Source organism: Episyrphus balteatus, chromosome 2 (assembly GCF_945859705.1).
Source record: "Episyrphus balteatus chromosome 2, idEpiBalt1.1, whole genome shotgun sequence".
Classification (NCBI taxonomy): Eukaryota; Metazoa; Arthropoda; class Insecta; order Diptera; family Syrphidae; genus Episyrphus; species Episyrphus balteatus.
The window spans coordinates 21,300,343-21,323,146 of NC_079135.1; the positions used below are offsets into that span (position 1 = coordinate 21,300,343).

Below are 22,804 nucleotides of genomic sequence, written 5' to 3' on the forward strand. Positions count from 1 at the left end.
TTAACAAACGTATGCCGTCATTCGACCCCTGGCTACACGGTGATTTTTCAATTGCCTAAGCAGTGAGTTTGTAGGCAAGAGGGATGAGGAGTGAAGGGGGAATATGCTCACGAAGGGAATTGAATTTTCTGAGGGTAGTACAGTTCAATTGCTAAATTGTTTCTCTTTTTGACGTTTGTTCCTAGAAAATGTAAAAGTGGAACGTGATTGGGCACAATAGTGTGTATCCACCGCATGTGATTTTTCAATCGATTGAAAAGGCACTTAGACTTTACCCAAACATAAATATGAGTCTTTAAGCTTGAGCTGCACAAAATTCACATGAATTTCTTGAATAAATATAAATAACTGCGTACGAGGTAAAGAATCGTGGTGTAATTATTTTCTCTTCTAATCGTACCATTAATAATCTACCTTACCGACTTTATTGTCCATCAATTCTTCTCTTTATTTTATAAGAAAACCACCGCAGCCTGTCATCTGTCAACTTTCAAAAATTTATTTGAAAAAAAAAATAACAACTGTCAACTAAAAACCTTTTGTGTGAAGTAAATTTTGTTTCCAATTACAAAAGAAAATTAAAAAAAAATTATTCCAAATAAAATTAATACTAACCACACCATCCCTCCAGCACGTATTTCTTTCTTTCCCCCAAAAAAAAAGTAAGAAATGAAAATATAACAAAAAAAACTTATAAAAGAAAAAGCATAATAAAGAAAAGTAATAAACGTGGGTAACACCCTCATTCTGCTGCAAAAAAAAAACTCTAAAAAATGACATCAAAATCAAATGGATCTTACCTACCAGTTCCAGAAATTCGTGAAGATACTATATTACAACATTCTTATAAAGTAAGTTCCATGATTTGATCAAAAGTTCCATCAATAAAGTCGACTTTTCTTTTCAGTCCAATGTAAACAAAGAAGATCCCTTTCGAATGAAACCACCAAAACTAAAACCACGTTATCATGATTTCAATCTAAATCGCAGTCAAAACTCTTTATCCGCCCATGCCATATCATTCAAAGAAGCCAGTGGCTTAATTGTGAGTGATTCTTTGCTATCTCCTGTTTATAATCGAAGTTCTGAAGAAACTTATTTCGAACAATGTTTTACAAAAATCTCAAAAATTGGTGAGGGATCCTTCGGAGAGGTTTTTAAAGTCCGTTCAAAAGAAGATGGTCTTTTGTATGCTGTAAAAAAGTCGAAACAGTTTTTCCGTAGTGAAAACTATCGCCACGAACGTTTGGAAGAAGTCAAACGTTACGAACAGTTTTCCGACCACGAAAACTGTGTTCGTTTGTATAAAGCTTGGGAACAAGACGATAGATTGTATATGCAAATGGAATTGTGTCAAGAATCACTTGATCATTATTTGGGGGTAAAAAAGAGAATTCCTGAAGAAAAAATCTGGTCAATTTTACTCGATTTGTTGTTGGCTGTTAAAAGTCTTCATGATAAGAATTTAATACATTTGGATATTAAATTGGATAATGTTTTAATTGGAGATGATGGGATATGTAAATTAGCTGATTTTGGACTTGTTATTGATGTGGATCGAGTTAGTTCAAAAGAGATGAAATTTATGGGTTTTTTAGTTTTATTGAATTTACTCTTTTTTTTTTAGGCAAATCGTCATGAAGCTACAGAAGGTGACTCTCGTTATATTGCTCCAGAATTAATGCAGGGACATTTTTCTAGAGCAGCTGATATATTTAGTTTGGGCATTGCTATGTTGGAGTTATCGTCTTATATTGAATTACCACCAAATGGACCGTTATGGCAAGAGTTAAGGAGTGGAATTTTGCCAGAGGATTTTATTAAACGTAAGTTAGAGTCTATGCTTTTTTTTTTTTTTTTTGTTATTTGAGACTTTTTGAGTTGTACAGTTTCAATCTTGAGTAAATAGGAATTGGCTGGGTAACTAGATTCTTATGTTTTAAGAAAAAGGGTTAAAACGGAATCCAGATCTACATGAGATGTCCTCTTAATTAATTGCATAAGAAAATGCATCTGGCCCGAATTCTTCTCGTTTCCTGATAGCAAGGGCTGATCACCACAAGCCCTTATTAATCCTCTGTCGGCGAATTTGGCAAGACAAAAATAAAAGGTGTTCACAAAAAAGTGTCTTTACAAAGGTGAAAATACCTTTTTTTGAAATTGTGAATACAATATTCGAATTCCTCGGAAAATTCTATATCAATTTCATATATGATTCTCTATAGAATAGTGAGACAGAAAAAAAGTTCTAGCGACATGAAAAAGTATACACCAAATTCGCAAAAAAGAGGTGTGCCTACAGAGGGTTAAGTTAAACTAGCTAAATGATAGCATTTGTTTGACGACTGTGACGTCAATATCGCACCTTTCAATAACCACAACTACACTTTTTACTTGCGATATACATATGTACATAGGTACCATTTATAGCAAGTTATGCATTTATACAAAAAAAAAAAAATTAGATAACAATCCGACATGATATTACTATAATAGAGAATGCAAAAAAAGTGGGTCCCGGAAGTTCGTCTGTCAGTATTAGTAGCATCAGACTAAACGGATGGATGTTACATATTTAGCATGTTTTGGAGACTTTCGAGAGAGGTTTTTGGAATTAATTTTTTTGGACCAAAAACAACTATACCTGTCATATACGGATTTTGGAAAAGTTTAATTTTCTCGAAAACGGATGGTATTGTTTTCTTTAAAAATTCCCTGTTCATAATTATCTCACCATTGAAACTTTTTCAATATGTTTGCTACCAGCGAGTGGTCTCGTCGCCGATGTACAACACTGCCCATAATTTCGTAACTGCCCTAACTACATATTTCATACTTCTGAGCCATAGAGGGAAACACTAAATCGCTAACCGCAACCTGAATATAGAAATTCTAATCAAAAAATCAAACAATATTTGGAATTGTCTGGCTTATTTGAAAACCTAGGCTAAAAAAAATAAATGAAAATAATTCAGAAAGAATGCCCTTACTCCAAATATGCAAAAAATCAAAGTCGAAAATTTTGTTGTAGAGATTATGGGCAGAACAGTCTACCTTTCATTCCCAATACTCACGTAAATGGGTTCGAATACCGATCTGAAGTCCGTAGTTTGCCCCTTATTTATTCTGATCACTGTGCACGATTCGTATAACACCTTTCACCTTTCCTGCCTTCCGGAAGTAAAATGGAGTAAGGAGAAGGATGACTAAAAGAATAAGTGACAACGTCATTGCGTGCGAACGTGACAGAAATGAAAATAATGTTTAGAAAAGCAATTTCAATATTCTTGAATTATTATTTATTACAATTACTCAACATTCAAGTTAGCGTTTTATTTTTGCCAAAACGAAAAAAAGAAACATTTCTTAAGCGACGCCAATAGATTTTAAGCAGTCCATATCACTATGTAATAACTAATGAACAAAAATAATATCAGCATTTTTACGACAAGAGTACAAAAATCGTAAATTTAACAATATAAATCGATCTTCGTAGATAGAAAGGATGGTAGGGTCGACCCAATGTAGTCCACGTAAGGCGAAACGTATGAATGAATCTTCGTTGGACTGCTCCAATACGTTTAATATGTATCATATGATAGAGAAACCAGACCTGCAATGAGAATTTAGAAAAGTGGTTTCTCGAAGGATTTGTTAAAAATATTTATCAATGTTGTGGGTCACAAATTATGTCAAAATCACTTATTGAAGTGACTAGCTATAGGGATAAAAAATATGTGCATAGAATTTAGAAACCATAATGTCTATGTGGTTTATGTAGTCAGACATGAAATTGAAATTTATTCTACTAATAAGCTCATTTGGCTTATCAAAGTAAAATATAAAATTTATTGCGTCATACGAATTAGTCCAAATCAAAATAGGAAGATTAAAGTCACCAACACTAATAATATCGTCCTGAGAATTAGATAATTCAATAGTCTAGTAGACTGCATTAATGAAAATTAAATTTTCATTAGTAGGTTGAGCTGGTGAAATGTAGAAGTACAAAATCTAAACACATTTTTTGAAGAAGTTTATTTTAACACAAATGAGTTTTAAATTAATGTTATAAGGGATAGTGATCAATGACGCATCAAAATCGGCCTACAGAATAACTATCCTGAAAGGAATTGAGATCAAGAATGTCATTCCAAAAAACCACAAATTCAAAAGTGAATAGCTCGTTACTTGCAATATTCAAAAAAAGATAAGCTCAGTGAAAGCAAATAGATTATCAGGAAGTATTTGAGAATTAATAAAGTTGTCAGTCTAATATTTGGGTAATAAATCGATAGGCATTTGACATTGTTATGAGCAATACATTGGTAGGAAATAGTCTAGGGACGAAAAAATTGTTTAGTAACAGTTTGTGGTCTAATTTTAAAAGTCAAATGCAAAAGACACCAAACTAATTGGAAACCATTCTTTTAGAATTAATGGTTCCAGCTTAAATAAGTCTGTTATTACCATCGATACCCATATAATCTGGTTTGTTATATAAAAAAATCTAAGTGGAAAAAGCTAAACGAGATACAACAAAGCGGATATCTTCGCAGAAGTCCAAGAATTTTTTTTTGTAAATTTTACTGAAGGAGGCAAAATAGAATCTAAAATGTAGAAGTATTACCATTTTTTGCTATTTTGCTTTCGGATCTGTTGGATAGATTAAGGCAAATTTTTTCACTATTGCTCAACTTGAAGCAAACTCTCGAGTTTGTTAACTTGAGAGTTGACTATAACACGAGAGTTGTACATATGATTGACTCTTTGAAAGAATAACTAATTTTGCTCCAAACTCGTATTCTAGAATTCAATTTGATTCAACCCTTCTTCCTTAAAACTTTGAACTCGTATTATAGCAAACTTATTGTTTTTTTTTTTTATCAGCAATATCACCAGAACTGAAACAAATGATCAAATCAATGATGACACCAGATGCAATGGCCAGGCCAACAGTAGATGAATTGCTTCGCAATAGAAAATTAGTTAATCTCCTTCAAAGACGACGAAGGTGGGATCTCATTAGGAAAGTTGTAAGTAACAACATATTCTTCCCTTTCTTAATTTTCTTTCCTTATATTGTTTATTATAATTATTTTTTCAGAAACAATCATATCGAAAGTCCAGACGTGCCGTTTGGTCAAAATTGTGCAATTTTAGAAATTTTATCTGCAGATTTTTGTTTTCGTTGATAACGAATTTAAAATTAAAAGAACCACCAACAACAGATATAAGAACAACAACAACAACAACGACGACAGGAAGAGGAGATAATAATTTGGCAAATATGGATAATAGCTTTGCTGTAGAGAATTCATTTGAAATTTCTTACAATCAAGCAACGCCCACACACTTCGGTGATGCTGCAATGAAAATTGTCAATTCAACGCCATTAAATCATCATCATCAGAGTTTTCGATCGCGTAAAGATCTCACAAAGACTAGTTTTAGGTAAGTAAATTAAGCTCCTTTTTTTGTCTTTGAGACTCTTCTTATTTGAATGTGAATTTCAGACTTGATTCAACCGATACCAAACAAGAAAGCAGCAATATTTTGAGCTTCGAAGACTACGACATAGCCCCGCACAGTGTCTCTTTGGTGAGAAACCAATTGGATGTATCTTCGTTGAGAGGAAAAAAATTATTTTCAAAAGCAGATGATTCTGATTCCGATTGAAAATAAAAAATTTCAATTTAACTATGAGGAAAACTATATAAAAAAAAAGAAAAAAAAAAAACAAAAAAAAATATATATTTTTTAAATTGATAAAAATATAAAGTTAGTATGTCACGTTTGTATATAAAAATAAGTATAAATATTTACCTATTTACCATAAATCTGCTGTTTCTTTGTCTATCTTAGAATACACAAACTTAATAAAATCTGTCTCAATTGTTTTCTATTTTTTTTTATACTTTAATTAAATTTTTTTTTATCAATTTTGTTAATTGTGTATTAATTTGTAAGCAAAACTCATGTTAATCTTGTTGAAATGGGTTCTAAAACATTGAAAAATTCAAAACTCAAAAAAGTCTTAATTATGAAAGAAGTCTTATTAAACTAAAAACAAATTAAATAAATGTTGCACTGTTTGTGATATATATGAAATAAAAAAAAAGAAGATGGATAAAAATAAAAGATATTTATTCTTCTTGTTAAAACTTTTCTTTTCAGTTTGGAATGGTTAACAAAGTGGGTGCCTCTTAAAAAAATGTTAAATGCGAAAATTATGTAAAGTTTTTAGGACAATCTTGGACATGATTTGAATAATAATCATCCATGAGAATAGAAGGCAGACAAATACAAAACAGAATAAAGAGTTACCTTTTGATTTGTGAGTTACTGTTTATGGAGCAGAAAGCGATGAAAGTGTTTCTCATGAGATCATTTTTAAGGGGTGTGGTATTTGTATCTACTGATTTCACACCTTGAAACAGTTTAAGTGATAGTAAATTGATTAATGAATGGAGAAGAATGAATCGTGAATACTCTTCAATCTTGTTTAACGGTTTAATTGATGATATTTTGAATAAATAGGCGATAAAGTGCAGTGATAATCGAATTTAAGTTTATTTTTGTTTCCATTTTGCGTTAACAGGTCGGTTAAACTATTTTTAACATTCCTCAGCCATTCAGTTCTGTTCTATTTTTATTGAAATCCTGAGCGGCGAACCACGTTTTATTCTAAATTAACACGAACATTTAAGTTTGTGTCCTAAATTATGGTTTCTTGTGAAGAAAAAATATTTCATTAATATTTATCTCAGCGTGACTAGGATCTCTGACTGCTCAAGAAGCTACACCCTAAACGGATGGATCGATTCTCTTCAAAATTGTTATGTAGCAGTTTTTGGAGATTTTTATTTTAAAACCTTATCAAACGATATACCTGTAATATAACAAAGTGATATAGAAAAGTTTGATTTTCTCAAAACCTACTTCAACGGGGTATTAAAAAAAATTAAAGTGTGGGTTTTGGACAAAGTTGAAGTTTTTTTTTCGAAAGTCGTTATTTACGGTAGCTATTTTTTTTAAATTTTGGATTTCTCTCTAACGACTAATTGTATCAACATTTTTTATACGAAAGCATTTATACAGTTTTAATATAGGTCAAAAATATAATTTTGAAAAAAATAATTCTTACATTTAAAAAAAAAAATTTTAATTTTTGTTTTTGAAATATCAAATTGCATTTTTTTGAAATTTTGGTTCTAGGTGTTGATCTGTATTTGTTGGAAAATGGCATTATTTAATTATGAATTTAAGATAGGAATCGAACCTATGTAGGTCTCCATCTCCAGCGTGTGAGCAGAATACTAATCGATTTTTTAGCATTTGTAGGGTTTTCGAAATTGCCGCTAAGGATTCTACCGTTCAGACTCTCAGGACGTGGTCGTAATTATACTCGGTTCTGAGCGAAAAAATAAATTATTTAAAGAGTTCAGTTTTCCTTATCAGAGGTTTAAAAAGAAAGAAGAAAGAAAGAAAAGTCATATCAGGAACATATTTCTCTTCAAGTATTAACATTAACTACACCAGGCACATTTACTACATCCTTAAGAACAAAACTGGTCGGAATAAATTAGAAACACTTAATTTTTATCAGTGATGTTCGACAATAGAAAAAGGGCATATGTTTATGCAAGTAAATTTTAATCTTCAAGTTAAGTAAAACCTGTCTACCTAAAATTATACAAAGTTGATCGCGTAGGTGGTAACATTTTGCAACTTTTTTAAAATTTATTGTTTGCTAAAGCTATTTTTCATTATTTTCACAAAACTAAAAAGAACTATTTTTGGTTACTGATTACCTATTAGAAAAAAACGGCTATTATATTTCGTTTAGTATGAAGAGATTTTAGGGACTTGATTTAAAAATAAAATGTTTTAAAGATCCGACAAAATAAAAGTGATTTTGGAAATTTTTTCGATTGATCCAATAAAAATAATTTTAGTTCATAAAACTCGCTTAACAGTTGAATGATTTTAAAAGAGATATTTTATTTTAAAACTTCTTCAACCATCAGTGATATTTTAAAGGCAAGTAAATAGTTAATTAAAAAACTAAACGAATTAAGAAGAATATAAAATAAATGAAGTTTGCTGCTCAGCTCTTTTGTTTAAATGAAGCCAGTTAAATTTTAGCTGATATTTTTTTCTCCGTGGTTCTTTACTTATTTTCCTTGTGCTGAATTGTGGCAGATACAAAATGTACATTTGGAATCGTGTTTTTTTATCTGGATTACACACAACTTGGCTGAAATATTTGAATTAATTTTTAGCTCGACTAAATTTTGGAGAAGTTTTTGTAGGGGAGCTGAAAATTTTGCTCCATCTGCATATTATTAACAGACAATCATTCAAAAGTTTTCGATCTAACTTTTTTATTCATTTTTTTGGAACATAGCGTTTGTTATTTCTTTGCATCTCTTCTTGATCTTCTTAGTATGTCCTAATTTTTGGCCTTTAATATTTCAGCATCTCTATAAAATAGCATTGAACGATATGATAAAAATCAATTATTGCGTTACAAAATACCAATTTTCAAGCAAAACTATGCTTCACATTTTAATTGAAGTCAAATTGGCAACCTTCAACCGACAATTGAGCTTAGGAGCATCTTATTTATTATTGACCAACTTATAATATGTTTTCAATGTCAATAAATCCACCATCTGAATTTTAAGTCACTTAGGGATTTGAATTAAAGAAAAACCTACACACAATTAGACTCTGATCTTACGGTCGTTGCACTCTAATGCCATTTGATGGCTTCCAAGTTGCACAACAACGAAAACCCATTGCTTTAACACCAACACGCTTTAAGACGCGACTCCACCACCACCGCGCCATTTGTCACGCAGTGACGGAGCTCCAAATCACTAAATTGGCAAATTGCCATCAACATCCGTGTTCGGCGTCGTCGTTCAACGTGCTATGGGCACTCATTCGGGCTCCAATGAAATTGAAACCAAACCCACATACATTTATTTCAAAGTAATAAAGCCTTTTCCTTACCTAGGCCAATATTTTTACTTGATCACTCTACCAACTATACCTACTCTGACTGGGGGAGGGAAGCATGGGCAGTTTTTTTTTGTTGGACTGGGGTATCCCATCAGCACGTCATTAGTTTTTCCGGCTACGAATGCTAAAGGTGACTTGGATGGATATCTCGCAACGATCCAAGTTAGCTGGAAACAATTCCAGACTCCAGAGGGCCCTATAACACACTCTTCTGTAGTGGTATAAGTGGGATACAATATCTGGTGTATATAAACTTACATGAGGAGCCGCTGCGCTCGCTGGAGCGGAGGTATTTCGAACTCAAAGAAACGGATTACATTAGTGAAAGTGAAATTAATGGCAATGTGAATGACTCAGAGAACGGAGAGCTCGGAACCGTAAGCAACAAAACCCATTGTTGGCAGGCATCCAAAAATTGGATGGTTGTTGGGTCTGATGCTATACTGAATTACTGATGTTGTTTTGATGTTGTGGCGATTTCCTGAGGAAAGATTTTTTTTTTTTTGTTAAATTTTGTAGTTACATGCGACTTCACTTTAAATAGTGCACATAAATGTTGGTAATGCTGCGGTACAAGATCATTGGACCATGTGGATATATCAATCACGATAGTACGGCATCCGGAACTGAGCAAGAATGAAAAGATTTCTTTTTTTCAAATTCAGAAATGGTTAATTAATGTTTTTTTCGTCGTTTACTTTCAAGTAAATTCTTTTTTCTCCTACAGCATTTCTAATTAATTAGATTTAGTGGCTGCAATAATTTTAAGATTCAATTTCGGGAAATGCAACCACATGCTATTTTGTTTGTTACGTAAAAGGAGATTTAAATATAAAATTTAATTTGTATTTATAATTTTGGGTCAACTCAAGGGTTTATATTTTAACATGAAAATGCTACATTAAACGTTTGTCAAAAAAGGTGAATTGATGAACAGGACATCAATAACAGAGGTTCAATTATTATATTTGTCCTGTAAAAAAAACCGAGGTTTTAGTAAAAACCAACATAACGATGATAGAGAAGTCCAAAAACGTAGTTGTCGTCATGGGCCACATTTTCATTTTTCGTTGCAAAATTCAAAACTTTGGAACGGGTTGAGATATTTTAGTATTTTTTTTTTAAATAAACGTTAAACATACAGCTATCAATTTGACAAGGTGTTTAAAAATTTTGTCTTGAAATGAATATTATTTTTTTTATTTTTGCTTGATATTTGCAATGAAAACAATTAAGATATTTTAATTTTTTTTTTATATCCATATAACTTTTATTTTAGACAAATTAGGGGTTAAACAATCGATGAGGGCAAAAGTGTTTTTAAGAAAGGGAGAAAAGAATAATTTATAGATTTTTATATAATTTAAAAGTTTTAATTTTTTTATATGATTTGTCATTAAAAAAGCTTTGTTTAACTTTTATGCTTTTGTTCTGATTTCACTACTTTTTGCAAAGTCTGTAGAATTTAAATAATATATCGTCGGTGAAACCAGAAAAGTGTGTAACTCCAAATTTTCTGAAAATTAGATTTGAATGCCATCTGTTAAACAAACCTAATATCTACCGTTCCTTAAACTCAGAATCCCCTTAAAGTTCATAGTTTTTATTTTATTAGCAAATTAGAAAATGAAAACTCATACAAATGCCTTCAAAACGATTTTGTTTTTTTGCTCTCCTATAAAATTTGCTAAAATTGAGTTACACACTTTTCTGGTTTCACCGACGATATGTAAATATTTCCTATGCCTTTTAAGGGAGTTTTGTGATTGTTTTTATATTTCATGCATCAAAGGGCACGCCCCTTGACTAGAAAGTCTCTATAATAAAAATTTTTTCTTTGTATTAGTTACCAGTTCTAGCATTCAACAATACTTCAAGGTTCTAAAATACTCATCAGAAGTGTTCAATAATATATCATAATAATTCTGAAGTTTTTCTCCTGTACTAACTACCAGCACTACCAGTCTACCAAGTTTCAATATTCTTCGATGATCTGAAGGGTCCCTGAATGAAAAATCTCAAATTTTTGATTTTTCCTTATATATACACCACAAATGATAGAACCCTTGTATTTTTAAGGATACAATAAAAAACTTTTTTTTCGATTTTTAGCCATAAATTAATAAAAATAGCATTTTATAATAAAAATCACTCTTAAATTCAAATAGGCAAAACATTGCAGCTGATTTTTTGTTTACCACTCTCACTCTCCATTATATTTAAAGTCCCCATTAAAACTAAAAATCTGTCAGATCACATACAAATTTTTAAATTTCCCTTTTAAAATGGCGACTTTAAATTTAATGCAGTGTGAATAAATTGGGCCGAAATGTTTCATGAATACTCAAATATTAAATTTCAGTTGAGTTTAGAGTCAGGACTTTTTGAGTTAAATTTTGTAACTCAACTCAAAATCTTCAAAATTCGGAATATTGAAAAAAAAGAAGAAAAAAATTAATTTTTGAATAATTAGGTTTTGAAAATTAAACTATAAAATTCTTAAAATTTCATTAAAAAAAATTTTTTTTTGATTTAAAAAAAGGGCACTTTGATTCAGCCGAGTCTTTCGACCGATTTTAAAATTACTTTTGGTTTTGAAGCTTCCAATATTCCCTAAGGCCCGATTTATTCACTCTCCATTAAATTTAAAGCCGTCATTAAAAAGGGGAAATATTAAATTTTGTATGCGATTTGACAGTTTTTTAATTTTTAATTGAGACTTTAAATTTAATGGAGAGTGAAATGAGAGTGGGCATAAATAAATTAGTTTTGGATAGAACGACTTTTAGAAAAATTGGCCCACTGTGCGTCGGTCGGTCTGTGCGTTTCTACGTTCATCTATAAACTATAATTTCCACGCTTAACCATCTGGATGTTTTTATTCTGATAAAACTGAGTTTTATCAGAATTTTTTTTTACAAAAAAAAACAAAACATTTAGATAAATGACACGTATACGCTTCCGTGATCCACTTGTCATTATTATTTTGAACTGAATTGATTGATATACACATGTGAAATTCTCTGACTTTTTTGTTTTCTTTCACCAACCTTACCCGTAGTTACAAAACGACCAAAAATTCCTATTCTCATCTCAAGGTCTCCTTAGCATATCTTTGTTACGTATGCCCAGACTTTACTCATCCATAAAATTAAAATTCTCAATTTAACTACCTGAACCTTAGTCGTGTTCTCGTAGTTCCAATGCCGTTAAACTTATTTTTTATAAACATAAAACCAATTAATGTTACGTAACAACATCCAGAGAGAAACAAAAACAACATACAATTAAGTCGGGCCAAATCCAAAAACACAGAAAGAAAGCTATCTCGCGACCTCAAATTAATTCTAAATTGAAACGTACAACGACTGAAGCTTGTAGCTAGCCGAAAGTGTTTAAATGTTCAACATTGCGCCAAACTATCTGTCATCATAATTAACAGGAGCGCAAATAAAATCGTTATTTCCTTTTTCATAAAACCTCTGGTAAAAGACTGCAACAATGTATTTTGCTGTTGCTTGGCGTAGGCAGGCGTATACGTTCAAGTTAAAAACAGAATCTCTCTTCCAGATTTGTATTTTTTTTGTTTTGTTTTTTATTTTTACTTCTTTGATTTCTGTTTTTGGTCTTTTTTTTGTTGCTTATTTGCATAACCAAATCGAAAGTGAAAAGTACCAATTCTATATAGTGCGTGATGCCGGTCAAAGCAACAACGAACGCAATGGTCTGAACTTTCGACGAAAAATTTTATATGGCTAACAAAGAATGGCAATACAACACCAACAACACTGGCTTAAATGGAATTAACATACAAACATATATTTTTTGCACAAAAATATTTTATTCCGGTCCGGTTTTTGGTTTATTTTTGTTTTTTTTTTTTTACAATCACCTCAATGGGGAGAAAATTAAAATCAATATTCGAGTATAACACTTAAGAAGCGACAACAACAACAACGACTAAAAAAAAAAGAGATCGGAATTTTTTGGTGCAACTTGAAATTTTAGCAAAGACATTTAATAAATTATGTTTATTCACCAAATTGGTCTATGGTTAAATTATGCCATTTAAATGAGTGCTTCTAATAAATATGCGCAAATATTTGATACCCATCAAGAAATCAACAAAAAATAGATAAATTATTCTCCTTTTTTGGTAGACTTAGCAACGATCAATAAATCTTAAGTATTACGGTGATAGTGAAAGTTTTAAATAATTTTTGAATCATTTAACAAAATATTAATAAACACTCAACGAAATTTATAAAATATGGCATTTTTGTATGAAAGTAAAATTAATTTTTTCTTCTTAACAAAATTTAATGAATGAGTTTTTAGAATCTACAGTTTATTTTTTTTTTGTGTTTAATTGTAAAATAAAATTAATGACTGAAACGCTATGGGTTTTTAGGAGAAAGGTAAAATTTTTTAGACGAATATAAAGGTTGATGACATCTTCATGCGTCTTGCTTTAGTAATTGCCAAAATATAAAAGGAAATTATAATAATGCGAAAATAAAAACACTTTTCACTTTTAATTGGAAAAAAAGTTGGTTTTTTTTTTGAATTTTTTCTTGCAGCTAATTTATTGTACAAAGCAACAAAGGTGTAGATCGTGAGAAGATGAAAATTAACTAATATTCGGGGTTAACAAAATTAATTTCACTTGAATGTCAAAGGGCTCAATATTTTAAACTACGAGGAACATTAATTCAAAATGTTACACATTTCAAGCTTTTAAGAAAAAAAAAAAAATCATAGTTAATTTGTTTTCTATATTTTTATAATATGAAAAAAAAAAAATGAAGTATTTTTTTAAAGAACACACTTTAAAAAAAATTATAAAAAACCTATACTAAATATAAATAAAATTTATATAAAAATATTTATAAAAGTTATAAAACAAAAACATTAATTTAATTTTTTGGGAAAATATGAAATAATAAAAAAAATATAAAATTAGTAAAATACCCTTTAAAATGCTTTTGAGCTCCAAAGAAAGAATTTTGAGTACAACTTGTCAGGAATAAACACTGTCCAAAAATTATTTAATGCTATCTTTCAATCATTTTGTGGGATTTCGTCAATCAATTTTCGAGAGTTGATTTTTTTTCAGTTCTCGAAAAATTGATTTTTTAAAAAATCAATGAATTTTGTATTTTGTATCAAAAAAAAAAAGGATAAAAGGATGATTTTTACTTGCTCTATAGGGCAAGTATAATTGGTTTCGTGTAGAAAAAAAAATCGAGGTTTTAATCAAAACCAAGATTACGATGATAGAGAAGTGTCTGTCTGCCTGTGTGTCTGTCTCTATCTGGAGCTGGAGCAGTGAAGTGATTTTCTTCAAACTTGGTATTTAGCAGTTTTGGGTGATTCCCTAGAGGGGAAATTGAAATTTTATTTTTATGACCAAAACTAAGGTATCTGCCATATAACGGAAATATAAAAGTTAATTTTTTTCAAAAACGGCTCTAACGATATTGATTAAAATTTTTGTGTGTAGTATAACACATAAAAGCCAACCAAAAAACGGTACCTGCCATAGAACGGTTTTTTTGGTTTCTAAATATCTCGTACAAGACTCACCCGATTTCAACGAAATTTTTTATACAAAATTTTTTATACAAATTTTAAAAAAACACATTTTTGGATTTTTAAAAAATAATTCAAAATTTTTTTCGAAAAATCAATTTTTTGAAAACGGGTTCACGAAAAATTTTGAAATTTCGTTTTTTTTGTGTAAATTAATTATTTCTTCAAAATGGCATACCAACTTTTTTTTTTTTGATGTTAGAAAATTTTTATACATATATAAAAAATTATTTTTTTAAAAAACGACTCCAACGATTTTCGAAATTTTTTTTCTAAAAATACCTTTTTATACAAGAACTAAAATGGCATACTTCGTTTTTTGTATAAGATCATTTAAAACGGTGTTTTATTAATTATAAAAACAGATTTTATTTTTTTACACTACTTATGTATGAAATTTCTTCAAAATATGAAATTTTTTTCTTGAATAAAACGCTTGAACATTAGAGTTACTTTAAGCATAAGAGCAAGTACGTGCGACCCCAGTCGTGCAATTTATTTACTTTCGATTTGTTATTAAATTTTTTTTTCTCGATTCTAAACAAATCTTAAATTTCCAATAGATATTTAAGATAAAGATACTTTGAACTACAAGAGCAAGTACGTGCGACCCAGTCGTGCATTTTATTGTGTAATCATTTTGGGATAGATACCAGTATTAGTAGTAATTAAAGGCTACTGCAAATAAAGTGTAAAGTTTTTTAAAAATCTCATGTGTGGTTATTGAGCTATTATCGTGTGAAGTTTATTATTCAGAATGAAAATTTACCAAATTGTATCTTCTTTAACTGATTGACTTAAACAAATTTCCAAAACATGCACCCTTAAGATTTTATAAGCTACAAACAACAACTTAATAACGGTACTTTGATAGAAAAAAAGTCAATAGAAAACTTGTAGCCCAGGTAAATATGCAGCTTTTTTTTAAGGAAATAGAAAAGATTTATTTGTCTCAGATAAGGATCAAACTCTAAAATCTATAACAATTTTTAGAAAGAATATTCTTTTCCTAGATGGTTTGGGTTTGATTTGATTGGATTCAGTATTAACCCTCTGTCGGCACGGGTGCGAATTTGGCAAGACAAAAATTCAAAAATAAGGATTTTTCAAAAAAGTGGTCGCAAAAAAGTCTCTTTATAAATGGTGAAAATATACTTTTTTGGAATTGTGAATATTCGAATTCTTCAGAAAATTCTACATCAATTTCATGTATGATTCTTCATAAAATATTGAGACTGAAAAAAGTTCTAGCGACATTAAAAAGTACAAACCAAATTCGCACCCTTGTGTCTATCACGTCACAAAAAAGAGGTGTTAAAAAATACTATTTTTTCAGCATTTTGATAATAAGGTTTATGAATTATGATCAACCTTATACCAAAAATGATGCGAACTTTACTTTTTTTTTTGTATAAAAACTTACACTTTTAATTTTCATAATAAAAAAAAATCTTCAATCACAATTAGAACACTATTGATTAGTTAAATTATGCACAAGACTATTAACATCAGTAATTCTAATTAAAATAAATAAGTACCTAATATATTTAACTACGGATAGGGTAATGTAAATTATAATGTTGTTGCTAGTATAAGCTAAGATTTTATTTGAATAAATATAAATAAACAAGAAACCCTAGACCTTTATCTTTACCGGAATGCTTAAATTTGCACAATCCGCAAATTAATACTATAAATTCGTGCAGATTAGATCACCTACTTCATCTTATTTCGGTATGCGGAAGTCATAATAGCCTCAAAATGAATCTTTTTGCAGGCCTTAATAGCCCAACCCCAAATTTATTTCTTGCTCCGACATGAAAGTGAAAGTGGATTAAATTTTACAAAAAGGTCTTTTCTGCGTCATTCAAATTTCAAAGATTGCAAAAGGATTTCAAGATTGATTTGTTTATATTTTTAACCATAAAAGAGACGTATCTATGAATCATATCAATTTCAACTCGTATGGAATCTCAATCGTGATTTGATTTTCAATTCAAATCATTCACCTTTTCCATACAGAGTACAAAATTATTAGTTAAAAATTGATTATGTGCCGCCAACGCACGATATGTGACAATAAGCAGAGTGCCAATAATAAGTCAATGAACAGCGAGCTTATGCTGAAGGTACGACAACGACGAGTATTGTACAGACACGCTTATGTTGCAATGCAATGAACCTCGATTGCGTCTTAAGCGCTGACTCACTCCAGGTGTTAACGAATACAAAATCCATTACGAACGCTGATTGTCACTTACGAACGTACTTTGAATTTGTACTAATTTGTTGTTGTACCTACTCATAATTATTGTCGGTTAAAAATAACAAACGTATGAGCCATTAATAAAATTTGAAATCTGTTGTTGTTAAGTTTTAAGTTGTTATTAAAAAAAAAAATTTTAATAAAAGTGAAATTCACTTTCCGCAGTGTCATAATGCACTGCAAATTATGTAATTATGAATAGGACGTAATATGAGGCACGTATTGCACACAATTCAGAAATTAAAAAATAAAAGAAAAAAGTAAATATTTTGTGAGTAATGATGGACCTTATTAATGTAAGTATTTTTCCTTGACACATTATTTGAATTAAGATATTTATTTTATCAATTTTATACTAAATGAGTTTCTCTTAGATAGTTGACGTTGTTTAATTGAGTTGTTCGCAGTTTATCCATTTTCAGGGTAAACATTAACATAACAAAGACAATTTTGATCATTTATCAATTATTTTAAAGATCACTTTTGTCAAAGTTAAGTTTGATGAAAAATCAATGTGAATGGATGAAAAATCGATTTATTAAGCTATTTGTTCAATTTGTTAATATTTTTGCAAAGATTTTGATATTTTGAATAATTTGTTTGGCTTAGCTTAAAAGATACATTTTGACCTTTGCCTGATCTTTTGACATGTAAATATGAAAACGATATCAATGAAAAAAAAAATCAATATTTAATTTGTCTTTGAAGAACTTGTTTTATGAATAGAAACTATTTTAAAGCAGTTTTTGGAACTGAATTTCGTTTTCATCAAAGTAATAAACAAAATCAATTTTATTAGAAGAGAACATTTAATTTAAAATCAAGAACTAGCATAGCAATATCGAAAACTATATTTCCTGGTTCATAAAAGGCTTTTAATTCTATTTAATCGGAAGATAATTGCTTATCGGATGTATGAGTTGGCTTTGTTTGTAAAAGGTCAATCTGAAATAAGAAAAAAAACCTAAACAAAAGATTGATTTGAATACAACAATTTAATTATTATAATCTTACAAATTAACATTTTATGAAAGAAAACTGAATTCAAATGTAAATAAAGAGAAGAATTTCTGGTAGCAGTAGCCATCCTCTTTTAACTAAAGGTTAAATGCAGTTTAATAAAGAAGAAAAAAGAGGAAATATACACAGGTTCGTTCATTTTTTTTATTATGTCTCTAAATTGACTGAAAATTTGAAAATCGGATAGATAAAATAAAGAACTAAAAATAATATAAAAAATCGAATGTTTAGATTTTGAATAAATTCATATTGAACTTTTTTTTAAGCCAAATTTAAAAAACCATTAAAAAAAATAATTAACATCCAAACATTATATTTTAATTTGAATATATTTTAATTTTAATGCTCTACAATAATATATTTATGTACCTACATTAAATAAATGTACCTACAATAAAACGGTACAAAGAGTAGAGATTTTTTAATCTGCGTTATTTGAAGTCAAAAAGCTAAGTTTTTCCAAAAACGATTGCGAACATTAATTTTTAAAGTTATATTTTGTTGGGATTCTTCACATATTTGTGGCAATTATATCAGTTTAAAGATAAGATATTATGTTAATAATAATTTATTTATTATTACTTTGTAGTCTTAAAATTTAAATGGTCACTGTGACGTATGTGGAACATTTTTTTTTAGTTATTTTTCCAACATTAAAATTTTATTCAAATTCTTCTATCTCTGTTCAAATACATTTTCTAAAAAATATTTTTTTGGCACTAATTTAATAAATTTTATAAAGACCAAATTTAAAATTAATAATATTTTAAAACACTGAAGAAGATCCATTAAGATCAATGCGCAAAAGGTTATTTTGAAATGTTGTTACTTTTCATAGCATGTACGGTTTTTGTGATAAGAAAAATATATTATTTTTGTTTTGCATTTGCATTTGAAAATTTTGCATTATTTATTTAATTCTTTGTATATTTATTATTTAAAAATACATTTTTGTCTTTGAAGAATCTACAGGGTTGTAGTCTAAATTCTGTAGGTATGTACCAAAATTCGGATTCCGATATTCTGTGTTTTAAAGTTCTGTAAATTCAAAATTCTGTATTTTAAAATTCTGTAAATACAAAATTCTGGATTTAAAAATTTTGTATTACAAAATTCTGTAAATGATAAAAGAAAAACTGTTTTTATAGTGAATAAAAGTGCGCACTTTTTTCATTATCAAAACAATTTTTCTTTTTTTTTTGTTATTTTTTATTTTTTTTTTCTCTATTTTTGTAAGGTCTTTTGTACACTGTCTTACCTAATTTGTTAATTGAATACAAATTGTTGAATATTAAAGATAAAAATGCATAGGTTTCGAATTACAGAATTCTAAAAAGCAGACTAATTGATTTACAGAATTGTAAAAAAACAGAGTTTTGGATTTACAAAATTTTGAAATACAGAATAATGGAATACAAAATTATCTTCATACGAAATTTTTTATTCAGATACAGAATTTTGATCAAACAGAATTTTGGAATACAGAATAACGACCTGTTCCCGAAACTATACTAATAATACTAATACATAATCAACATTAAACAATAAAAAATAACGACTTTTTTGGTGTAAACGCGTAATATTAAAATAAGAACCACATGCTTAAAAGTCGTTTATTCGCAAAAATTTCATCTTAGAAAAAACTTTCAATTACAATTTTTGTCTCATGATTCTTGTTATACACATAATGATAATTTTTCCCTTAAATACAGTTTATCAAAAATCACAAAAATAATCACATTTTTTTTGTTTTGTTCTTTTTATTTGAATTTTTTGGGCTAGTGATTATATTTCGCAACTGATCTGCAAAAAAAAATTATTCATCTACTTTCTAATAAAAACCAAAATTAAAATTCACGTGCCTTATAAGTGATTTTTGTTACACAATTCAAATTAATATACAACAAAAAAAAAAAAGTCTACCAATAAAAATGGCCAACAAAATCCAATAAATTACGAAATTTGCCTATAAAACGAATTCTTTGAAAGTAAAAGTTCTTATAAGAATTCATTATATTTTATTATTGTTACGAAATTTTGTTCAAAAAAGAACACACAAAAAAAAAAAAAAAAAAAATTCTCCAGACAACAACGCGGAATCGTGTGTATTCCCATATAAACATCATGACTCCATCACTGATGGGGCCATGACCTATAATCATAATTTGAACAAAATAAAAGAAACAAAAAAACACCCGTTGACGGTTGACGTCGTCGTCGTTGTTACCGTGCGTCGCGTTGCTTTGCCTTTGGTGGTTACTCATTCACACATCGTTTAAGTTGTTTACTTATTTTTTTTGGAGCCCGCATAGGATAAATATAAAAATATAATCCGCCAACACAAGTGAAAGTGATATGACGGACGACGATGATCAGGGGACGCCTTAGATAGGCTCCAAATGAAATGAAATAGGAATCGAAGATCATGATGATGGTATTAAAATATAAAGCCGGATCCCGTATCATGGATTTATAGATACTACTTGCTCCCATAGAAACTCCGATATCATTTAAATGTCTGATGAAATGCAAAACCACCACATGACCATAATAATATGGGTGATCCAATATGGAAGGGTTACTGAAGTTGTTACCAAAAAACCATGTCCGCTTGGAATGAGTCATTTTGGGGCCGAAAAGTTTCTGCCATAGTCTCATCACCGAATTGCAAAATATTACATTTTTAATTCGGTGGAATCTAGAGGGCTTGAAAATACAATTTTTCGTTACCTAAGAGCTAACCCAATGATAAAAGACGAAGACGACGACGTCAGCCTTTACCTTGTAACACATCTAGCAAGTGACAAATACCTGAGCAAATACTCCAAAAGCAGAAAAGAAAACAACAACAAAGTAGTAAAATAACGTTCCAAAGACGTTTAAAACCACTAAGACGCGGTGCTGATGCCACTTCTGGTATCTGGTATCTCTCTGGTGGCTTATAAGTTGTTGGAATAAGTTGGAACTGGTGTGTGCGTTGCAATGCTGTGGTAATTTCATGTTTTACACTCTTTCTCTCTCGTTTGTGCGAATGGGTTTCGATTGAGAAAAAATGCCATGCAAAGTGGAGAAAGGGGTCACAACTTTCACGCGATATAAAATCTAGATACTGATTCAGGCCTGCCGCATTTCCATGTTAGCTTCGGATCTGTAAAGAGGTGTGTGTTCATTGTTATTTTTTTTCCTTTTCTTAATTTTTTTTTTTTTCAAAAAAAAAATTGTCTCCATTGTGAGTGAATCTTAATTAATTAAAAAAAATCCACAGATCCTTGTGTAATTTTATGTCCTTCAAGGAGAACGAAAACATAAAAAAAACAAAATTTTTTATCAACTGTGCTACTGAAAGTGAATTCAATATTTTGAATACAAAAAATATTTGTGAATTTGAAAAGAAAAGAAATTGAAATTTTGAGTGAAAATCATTTTTGGATATAAAACAAAAAAAAAATAACAACACATTTAGTGCCATTGTGGATATTTTAAAACTATTTACTGTGGATTATAACAGTCAACACAATAAAGGATAAATCAATCAAATCTGAATCTAACAGGTGAGACTCGACAAAAAAAAAATTAATACACACTCAAACATTCTGAACAAAACAAATACCAATGACAATGTTGAGGGAGCCGATAGTATTTCAAATATGGGTCAATGAATAGCTAATGAGTAGAAGGTATCTTTTGCACACAAAATTTGGAAATAGAATACAAACGTGATACCTATTTATAGATAGGTATAGGTGCTATATGGTAATACATCAACGAAAATTTGGCATCAGGTTAACATTTTATTTGAATTGTGAAAGAAATTTAAATGTAAAGCATAACCAAATTTTTAAATTTGGAGTAAAAAAGTTTTTGCGTCAGCTCTTTTGTTTTGTAGAGTGAAATGTGTTAATACGTGCTTTTGGTGTTTGCAAGGGGTCAGAAATAAAAGAAGTGTTTTGTTAAGTGTTAATAAATCATAGCACCCTTTTTTGGTTATTTTAAGAATTTCACTTTTTTCTAATTTATCATTTTGAAAATAAATTAGAGCGTTTTGAATACATAATGTATAATTCTTAATATTTTTTCTAGTCCGAATTATATTTCTTATATCTTTTATTATGTTCAAAATTTTCAATGTTTGAGGTTCTTCTATATTATTACATTATACATAACAACCACTAAATCATGGATACAAAATCATATAGTTTTCTGGCTTTGGGCTTATAAGTTTCAATCCATTTTTGGTTGTTCCCAGTAATATTTTTCAAGGTCAAAATTACCACAATGAAAAAATTGTTTTCACATATTACATATGTATTGCAGTCTTTTTAAATTCTAGATGCATATGAATGCATAAATTTTGCATGGACATTCGTAAAACAATTTTTTTTTTTTGTTGATACATTTGATATAAGATATTTTCCAAAACTATGGTAAAGAAATTCATCAAAATTTAGCTATATCTTTTACAAAATTTCATAGCGTCTATATTAAAAATCACATTGAAGTAAAATAATTATCTTTATATTTTTTTGTATTGTCACAGGCGGAACATGGAATAATTCAAATTCCTACCCACAAAATTAAAAAAAGTGCTTCTATCGTTATTGATGTGCCACTCTTACAGTTGACACATGAAATACTTGCCCATTATTGAATATTATTGCGTTACGTTGTCTTATTTGAGAACTACAAAATCTTACATGCCTTTTACTTCCTTTATTCTATTTCCAACATTTAATATACGTACACATCTGACACTTTTTGCTCTTCTTTTCATTATATTTAATCACGAAAACCAAACATACGTCTGAGTTTACTATAATTATTCAGTACCTACTATACTTTAAAAAGCTGTTTTACAACTTTTTAATAAACATTTGAAAGCCTTAAATCATATTTATT

General features: G+C 29.4%; 2 protein-coding genes across 2 annotated transcripts in view; both read left to right on the forward strand.

Annotated features, from left to right (window-relative positions):
- LOC129912480 (transmembrane protein 50B) overlaps nt 1–22,804 on the forward strand; it is a 78,725-nt gene that overhangs the window by 4,210 nt on the left and 51,711 nt on the right. The window lies entirely within an intron of this gene.
- LOC129912475 (membrane-associated tyrosine- and threonine-specific cdc2-inhibitory kinase) lies at nt 531–6,109 on the forward strand. The gene is made up of 6 exons (XM_055990735.1): nt 531–851; nt 908–1,561; nt 1,628–1,826; nt 4,891–5,036; nt 5,108–5,454; nt 5,517–6,109. The coding sequence occupies exons 1-6, from the start codon at nt 774–776 to the stop codon at nt 5,677–5,679; spliced, it is 1,587 nt and encodes a 528-aa protein (XP_055846710.1). The 5' UTR covers nt 531–773; the 3' UTR covers nt 5,680–6,109.